This window comes from Ceratina calcarata, unplaced genomic scaffold, assembly GCF_001652005.2.
Source record: "Ceratina calcarata isolate Rehan_Ccalc_2016 unplaced genomic scaffold, ASM165200v1 scaffold43, whole genome shotgun sequence".
Classification (NCBI taxonomy): Eukaryota; Metazoa; Arthropoda; class Insecta; order Hymenoptera; family Apidae; genus Ceratina; species Ceratina calcarata.
Window position 1 is genome coordinate 865,976 of NW_017166721.1, and position 8,380 is coordinate 874,355.

The 8,380-nt window shown below is 33.7% G+C and overlaps 4 protein-coding genes across 6 annotated transcripts in view; 2 read left to right on the forward strand and 2 right to left on the reverse strand.

Annotated features, from left to right (window-relative positions):
• Positions 1-241: 241 nt before the first annotated feature.
• Positions 242-3,897, reverse strand: LOC108626837 (tudor domain-containing protein 7B-like). 2 transcript variants are annotated; one of them, XM_026815132.1, is made up of 11 exons: positions 3,470-3,897; positions 3,333-3,383; positions 3,091-3,248; positions 2,742-3,002; positions 2,425-2,667; positions 1,992-2,339; positions 1,716-1,915; positions 1,476-1,644; positions 1,287-1,399; positions 1,044-1,195; positions 242-950 (listed from the first exon to the last, which is right to left on the reverse strand). In XM_026815132.1, exons 3-11 carry the CDS (start codon positions 3,226-3,228, stop codon positions 730-732), a joined length of 1,845 nt encoding a protein of 614 aa, XP_026670933.1. In that variant the 5' UTR covers positions 3,229-3,248; positions 3,333-3,383; positions 3,470-3,897; the 3' UTR covers positions 242-729. The 2 variants fall into 2 exon arrangements, with proteins under 2 accessions (XP_026670933.1, XP_017883232.1); XM_018027743.2 differs by having other exon boundaries at positions 3,333-3,897.
• On the forward strand, positions 3,251-5,834 carry BCL7-like (chromatin remodeling complex subunit BCL7B-like protein). The gene is made up of 4 exons (XM_018027746.2): positions 3,251-4,386; positions 4,700-4,775; positions 4,840-4,945; positions 5,017-5,834. The coding sequence occupies exons 1-4, from the start codon at positions 4,295-4,297 to the stop codon at positions 5,133-5,135; spliced, it is 393 nt and encodes a 130-aa protein (XP_017883235.1). The 5' UTR covers positions 3,251-4,294; the 3' UTR covers positions 5,136-5,834.
• Positions 5,835-6,096: 262 nt separating this feature from the next.
• The window catches only part of sni (SDR family oxidoreductase sniffer), a 4,119-nt gene continuing 1,835 nt past the window's right edge, over positions 6,097-8,380 (reverse strand). Inside the window, exons 1-4 of one of the 2 annotated variants that reach the window (XM_026815134.1) lie at positions 7,560-7,611; positions 6,850-7,040; positions 6,626-6,778; positions 6,097-6,494 (exon numbers count right to left, since the gene is read on the reverse strand). In XM_026815134.1, coding sequence (XP_026670935.1) covers positions 6,270-6,494; positions 6,626-6,778; positions 6,850-7,040; positions 7,560-7,572 — 582 coding nt within the window. In that variant the 5' untranslated portion in view covers positions 7,573-7,611 and the 3' untranslated portion in view covers positions 6,097-6,269. Of the gene's footprint in view, positions 6,495-6,625; positions 6,779-6,849; positions 7,060-7,559; positions 7,612-8,380 lie in introns of those variants that run through there. The other variant, XM_026815135.1, reaches the window with a different exon arrangement.
• The window catches only part of Trxr1 (Thioredoxin reductase 1), a 5,579-nt gene continuing 4,816 nt past the window's right edge, over positions 7,618-8,380 (forward strand). The window contains exons 1-2 of the mRNA XM_018027747.2: positions 7,618-7,653; positions 7,817-7,958. Of these exons, the coding sequence (XP_017883236.2) occupies positions 7,633-7,653; positions 7,817-7,958 (163 nt within the window). The 5' untranslated portion in view covers positions 7,618-7,632. The remainder of the gene's footprint in view (positions 7,654-7,816; positions 7,959-8,380) is intronic.

The window sequence follows — 8,380 nt, forward strand, 5'->3', positions numbered from 1 at the left end:
TCTTTATGTCATTTAAATGAAATATTAATCAGCATTTAAGTGCATTGTAAACGTTTCTTAAAAAGGAACTCTACAAATTTGGATAGTACCATTAAGTAAATTGAAATATTTTAGGAAGAACTATCATATGCTAGATAAATAATAAATATGAATACTAAGTGACATTAATAGGTTGTACATTACAAACAATTCCGGAAAAGATCAGGGCAGTTTGTTATTAATGATAACAATGACACCATAATTAAAAAAATTAAATGAATTGTTAGTTGTTGGTGTACAAATTAGTAATACAGTACAATTTCTGTACATGTGTAGGAATCAATAGTGTACTAAGTATACCGATATGTATACATTTCACAGTTCTTGCACTGCATGCTTTCATGGCGTTTAGGCAATGCATTAGAAACGAAATTTTTATCAATAAATCTATCCAGCAGCAACTCGTAAATTTTACAGTTGACATGCTGCGTATCGAAAAATTGGGCATTAAGAGAATGCATATTTTAGTTAGACAGCATAACATATTGGCTACATTAATTGGTTTTCCCTTCTTTCATCGAACTATGCTAGAATAGTTAAATGTTGCATGTTACAACATACATGTATTGCACGCAAAGTAATACTTAATTATTCACGACCAACGTAAAGGACATAGCAACAGGTGGAATTGGAAAGATATAGCAACAGGTGGAATCGAAGGGATAAGGCAACAGGTGGAATCGAAGGGATTTACTCAATAAAATATACGGCTCGCCCTTCATCTACCAGAATCTTGTCGATACGAGAACCACTTCTCTTATTAGCATCGATTAATTGCAATCCTAATATCGTATCGTTGGAAATTACATCGGGCCTAGACACAATAACCGATCCGAAATTCCTGCCTGCCACCAAATCTTTAAATCTTAATATGTCGTCAGGAGTCCAATCACCGTTAATCGGTCGTATACCTGTTTAAATCGGTAACAACATTGACGAGATAGAACAACATCCCTACGTGAGCTGGCGAAATAAATGATATTTGACCAAAAAAGTAAACGTACCAGCACATTTTGCTTTCATAGCCTGATAAGGAAATTCTAAGAATTCACTATGCAAAGGTTGCAATTTACTTAGAGGCAATACTGTCTCGTCTCCATAGTCACAAAAGTAAACGCCGATCAAATATGGTCTAATTACACTTAACATGCGAACCCTTAAAAATGATTTGATTGTTCCTATTAAGAGTTTCATACGCGCAGCTTGAACCTAAGATTCACATTTATAAGTTACTTATTTCCTTATACCTGTACCAATGACCGTCGGTGAGTCGTGCTGCATATATTTGGCCTTTTTTAACTCTAGTCAGCGGAGGACCTTCATATTCTTCGCAAACATCTCTTAACCGGTTCATGAACTCCTTAAAAAGAGAATTAGATTTCAAATAATTCTGTGAAAAAGACGGCAACGAAAATATAACACGTAGAACAACTCACGTGTAATGCACGTCTGTAAGCAAATGGTTGAATGGTGAAATCATCAGGATTCAGTGCCTTTACTACATGTACTTCAAAATATACATGCATGTCTGGCAGTCTCGGGGGGTTCAAAGATCGTATGATTTCATCATCCTCCATCATTCGTTCTCTTTGCATGAACGGTATTCTGCAAATACGGACAAGCATTAATATTTGCTGTTTCTTTATAAGATTTTCATTCATCTTTTTATATCATACTCGTATCTGCATGAGCTTAAGTTGTCAATGATAGGAACAAGCATGTCACTTAGGTGCATTTGTCTGAATAGTTTCACGTAAGGTACATTCTCTTTAAATGAATCAATTTTCATCAGAATTGGTAGACCCTTTGGAACAAGTCTATTAACCACCCTTTTGACGAATAGTTTGTTGATGTTGACAATATGTACTTTCTTCACCTATTATTACGAATCGTGAAAACTTATTTTGATTTCGATTGATAAATTTTATTAGGCAGAAGAAAAAGAACTTTACCTGACCAGGACATTTCGCTAATGGTTCACACAATTGTTCTAAATTAAGAAGATTGCTTTTGACTGTGAGAACGGTATGACCAATATCGATTAAAAGTACCTTTAACTGATTATGGTAGGTAAAGCATAATATTTTCGCTCGATACCAGTTATTATGTACCCATACCAAATAGATTTTAGAAGATTGAACCGTAGTTATAGGGCAAATCTCTCTAGTGTTTTCGTTTATTTTAGGTATTAATCGATTTAATAAGTAGTATACAAATTTCATTTTTTTTGTCTTAATTTCTACATAAACATCACCATTCGTGTCTACGTAAGATATAATGACTTCATATATTTTTCCGCACTATAAATAACAAATAGTGTTGAATAAGAATTTAATTAAAAAATGTTATGTTAATCAATCGTACACAAAATTATATTAGACTTACAGTATCCAAGGCAGGGCCACGTGCTACTGATAATATATAATCTGTGAAATAGTCATTAAGATTGACATCTTCTCGTCCGTATGTATCGTAAAACACAACAGTCAGAATTGGTCCCTTCTCGTCTCTATCAAATCTTACTACTTTAACAAATAGAGGACGATCATATAGTAATTTGTCAATGCGTCTTACAAGAGCGTAATAATCATGGGCATATTCCAAACCGAAAAGACGCAGCCTTAATGCCTAATATATAAAACTCATTTTAATAATCCTCTTTTAATAATTCAACAAACTACATTCTAATAACAATTAGGTACCTGAGCTGGCAATGTGTAGAATTTTCTTTCCAATGTATACAATTCGGTGCAATGATGAATGTCTGTGCTGCCATGGTCAATGAAAAACAGAGTAATATTTCCAGTTTCAACATCGATACTTTTACAACGAGTTCTGTGCCACGTTTCGTGTTCATAGACTGCATAATAATGTCCAAAGTTTATTCTACTTGCTCTTAGAGGAACTAAATCACGATTGTTGTAAAAATCGTTCATCTCCTCCATCATTTTATAAAACGGATCCTAGTATGAGTTACAATATGAGAACAGTCATAAGCAGTACAAAATTATATTTATAATGGATGTTTATAGATAGGTAACTTTTACTAACTATAATATTAATCTCGTTTACAACCCTGGCCCATATTTCAGTGGTGCTCACGACAAAATTAACAGATACAGCCCAATTTTTGTATCTTGGCAATTTTAACGCTGGAATTATATTTGGATTTAATCTTGGATTGCTCATTTCTTATAAAAACTTTGAATCTGGAAGCAAATACATATGTTAAACAATGATTACAACTCTTGCAAGTTCAGTTTATTTCTTACTACATATCTTGGTTTTTTCACCTTTTTAGAAGTTGAAACGTTCACTTGTTCAATTCGTTCGTAAAACTATTCCTGGATTGGAGTGGCAAATTGTATCGATATTGTTGCTTATAGATTACAGACACTTCATGTATTAAAGATAAAATTCATTCTCTTACTTTGCGCTTCTCTTTCATCTAATTCAGCCAGAAGGAAGGCTTATATTTATACTGTTCAGTATAATTAGGCAAGGTAACATTCGATCCAGGATTGTTTTTTTTCACATATACTATGAGTTCAATCGTGTATCGAATTGAAATACGTATTATTGTTGTCTATAATACTATGTTGCTTCAACAAACATTTGGTATTGATTAATAAACAACATTTGGACCGAAGTATGCGGGAATGACATTTTCTGTAAGATTTTCATATGTATATCTCGCTCCGAACTTTGGATTGAGAAATATGACAGAATACAGCGACCTGAGTACATCCTGTTAGAATTTAACGGTTTAGAAACTAATAACATCAGTTACTTCTTCAGTTAAGGATTAAGGTTGTAGCTTGTAGCATCAACAGATATCAAATAATGTTTGTATACCTATAACGGTTACAACCTATAAAATTATGTGTTAATGTTATGTATTCGTGGTTCGTTCGCATATGCGGCTTGTCAGGCTTCGGCTTGTGTACTTGGCTTCTCGATAAGTGCCGCACACATGGATCTGGCAATCTGGCCACTTCAGCCATTCCCTGTCCACCGCTACCACTCCGCATGCTCCGCATATCCGGAGCCGCAACCCTGCGTACCGTCGCGGTCGTACTTATCGTCTTGTTTATGATCGTAAATCTGGATCTCGTTTTAAATCCGTAAAGACTTCTTCGTCGTCCCGCTGTCGAAATTTCAGATAGTTGTCAGTTTCCTAACCTCTCCACGAACGAATGTCCCGGTGTTTTGCATCTTCGCGTTCAGTTTAATAGATACACAGCAATCGCGTAACATGATGTCGCGTTCAGTGCGTGCAGAGACTCGTAGTCGTGCCAAGGATGATATTAAACGTGTAATGCAAGTCGTTGACAAAGTTCGCCATTGGTAAATCCCTTAACATATTATACGTGTACGAGGAAATGTTGAAAAGTCTCAGAAAATAAGAATACGTAATAGAGCTATGCGAATATCAGAGAAAACGGATGAAAAGTCTTTCTTCTATACAAATTTTAATAGAGATGTTGCATTACACATGTCAGCTCTTTGTTAAAGCATCTCTGAAATGTTTCGTACGTGTCGATTGAGTAATAGTGTTTTGTATTTCTGATCTTTTATTAACAGTAAAGAAGGTAGCTTCTCTGTCTGTTGTCTCGATATTAATTGAGGAAATGCCCATTTTCATGCCTGTGCTTTTTAGGGAAAAGAAATGGGTTACGATAGGAGAAACCACTATGAAGATTTACAAGTGGGTGCCTATATCGACGCTTGATCAGGTATATAACATTTAGAAAGTATTTGTAGAAATTAGAAAAAGTAAAAATTGATTTTGTTATTTAGAAGAAGAAAGGGAAGACGGTCGGAGACAAAGAAAATGGTTTACCAAGGAAAAGTGGATTAGAATCTTCAAATTCTAATTTCGGACTTACCGAGGACTCAAATACATGTGAGATAAATATTTCATAGGATATTTAATGATTTCTCAAATCTCAAAACTTATGGAAGCTTTTTAATTAGGTTTCTCAACAGTTAGTGATTCTCAAGGATTGACTGACTTCTCTGCACACTTAGGATTTTCAGAAGACTCCAATTCGCAAAATAGTGAACCGACACCTAAAAGGTTAAAGACTGATTAGGGTTTAATTCTATGGATATTACTTGGATAAGGTATTTAGAAATCATCTACATCTTTAAGAATTCACATATTATAGTGATCTTAAATAGTAGGTATGAATGAATGAAGGAAGTAAGAAATGTCTTTTCATTTTTCACTCTGTCTCTATTAAGAGAAAATTTAATTTCTCGGTGTAGAATTGAACAGTTTGGATTTATACTACAGAGTTTCGTACTTTAAAGTTAGAGAATGTTAATTAAAAAATGTGTATCTTGAATGTTCAATTCATTTTAAGTTTTTGTTCATGCAGAGTAAAAGATTGCACATTCTAAACAGTCTTTATATCTTCGCGGTATTATTTAATTTGCAGGATGTATACAAAATCTCTGTAAAATCTCGAAAATCTTTTACAACGTGTACTTTATAACATCGATAATGTAAAATAGGCGATGGTATAGATTTTATTCCGATATAAAATAATGTTTTCGAAACATTTATGTACAACATTACATTCGTCTTCAAGGTATCTGTGCCTGAATGCATTACTACATGTTCAACAGTTGTTCGACAATTAATCGTCATTGTACATATTTCAAATGTCATTTTTTTACCATCAAATATCTAGAGAAAACATCCATTCCTTGATGTTTCGTTATAGCACCGTGACATGTACAAAATACGCTTCGTCACTTGCGAATAAAATGATAAAGTTGTGAACGTTTGAATTTGTATACATACTTACGCATACGTTGTGATAACATACCATAGAATCATTTTCATTTCTCGAAAAGTAGCTGTACTTAACGTTTACGATCTCCGAAAAAAATAATCTCTCCATTCATTTGAAGGAAAATAAGCGAAACATCTCGTCATGTATCTATTATAATTTCTGTATGATAACTGTGTACATAAATTTTTATCTTTAAGTATAATCTCTATAAGTTATAAAATATGTACAGAAAAATATCTAAATCAGTATAAAATTAATTTCAATGTCTTCTTTAATACCTCGATTCTATTATAATTAACAGCTTTTCTTGATGAATTCTGTAAATTGTTAAACGAATTTGTTATAATAATATTCTTACTGTCTATTAAAAATGCGAATATTCCAAAGTAAAGAAATGAAAGTGTAGGACTGGTGTAAAACTTGTGTTCACCAGGGTAGCACTTTCCCGTCGTGTTGAATGTAAGAACCCGTATTTTCTTCAGTTAATGAACTCAGAGTATTCAGGATGTTAGTGATACTAGTATCAACGTCCATAGGCGCGGTGCTTCCTCCCATATCTGTACGTACCCAACCGGGATGCAAACAAATCACGAGAATCCCATCGTCTTTTAGATCGATGCTCATCGACTTCGTGGCTGCGTTAAGCGCTGCCTGAAAAAATTAATGAACATTTGTTACAGACTTGACGACTTTTCTTGGAATGATTAGTGACTTTTTAATAAAAACAAGCAGTTCATTAAAGGGAAAAACAAATTAATATGCTGAGAAGTATTTTACATTACCTTACTGCATCTGTACGGATAAAATCCACCCGATTGATTATCCGCGATACTTCCGAGGGTGGAGGACATATTAATTACTGCCGATCTATTAATATTCATTTTCGACTTGTCCTCATAATTATTAGCTGCCAATTTTAACAGCGGTAGAAATGCCTTCAAATTAAATAAGGAATTTTGTTACGATAATTTGAGAATTTTCAATATAGTAGAATGTCGAAACCTACTTTTGTTAGCAAAATTGGAGCTACTGTGTTCACGAAGTACATCTGTGTAAGCTGTTCCTCTTTGACGAGACCGAGTCTCGTGAATTTTGAACTAACACCAGCATTATTGAACAAGACGTTCAATCCAGCATTGCCTACTTTTTCGCTCACTATCTGTACCAGTTTGTCGTAATTCTTCGTGTCGGTCAAATCTTTAAATAGGAAAATAATCTTTTAATTAAAAAGACATTGCATGATATTATTATTATTTTCATGTATTTATGTTCATATCGGTTTATCTATACTATAGCTTGCTTGCAGCGAATGTTACTGAGCTCCTGCAGTGAACTATAGTAACTGTTTTAGTCAATAAATTCTATTATGCATTGAGCAACACGGTACGTCTATTAGTGTCATACTAAATTTTCATTGCAATTCGTATATAAAACTGTAATTAGTTACTAGTTATTGTGTTACTGCATTGTTAATCTGCTAATTCATGATTCATCATCATCGGTCAAGAATAACTGTAGTCATTTATCGCAACTTACAGTTTCTGATTTCTTTTTAATCATTTTATCAAGTTATTGTTTCAGACAGTATGTTATTTTAGTAAATACTGATATATTCTCTTAAACAAAGTAATTCTATTTTATGACTCAATATTTCGAACATTCTTTCGTTATGTAAAACTATTTTAATTTTACCAATTCATACTGCTTATTACAAACCCAGTCCGTCCATTATCCACCTCTATAGTCGCGTAAAATTAATATTTCCAAGGACAGAACACGAAATGTTTAGATGTCTTATTTATCAGATATCGTAAGTATTCCCATACCCATCTACCGGCACGCGGCATTAACAAACTTCTCATAACACAAATCACGAGTAATTACGTACTTGGAACAGTGGAAATTTCGATAGACAAATAGCAAAATTCTTCGTCGTTAATTGTTCTTCCTTTTGGTAAATTTTGAACATGAAGTTTCGTGGTACGAAGAAAAATCTGTGGTGTCTCTATTGCCGTGAGAAACCGCAGACCATGGATTCGGATTCGAGCGATCAAGAAGCGGAAAATTATGCGGAACCTTCGAACCAAGTTGCGGAGGAGTTACACGATTTCCCAAGTAAGTTGAAAAAAGTTTATTGCGACACGTTATCGTAGAAGAAATTGAAGTTCAAAGTAGTTTTATATTATCGATGATTTTAGTTTAATATGGAACGCAAGCGAGTTGAAATGAAGTAAAATTATCTGATTTCATAAACTCGATCTGATCTATTGCTTTCGTTCCATGGTGGTCTATTATCTACGAAAGCCTTTTATTATAACACAGAAAATTCGACAGTATAACATGCTTCAAATTAAAAAAAAATCAATACTGGTATTAAGTATTTAATATTGCTGAAAATATCGAATTTCTTGTCTTCTACGATTAGAGTATTACTTTGATAAGATACGCGTAGCAATAAATTCGGGATATCGTAATTATAGTTCAAAAATCTAGGCTAAACTACTCGACACATAGCTATGCTGATAACGCATTTTCCT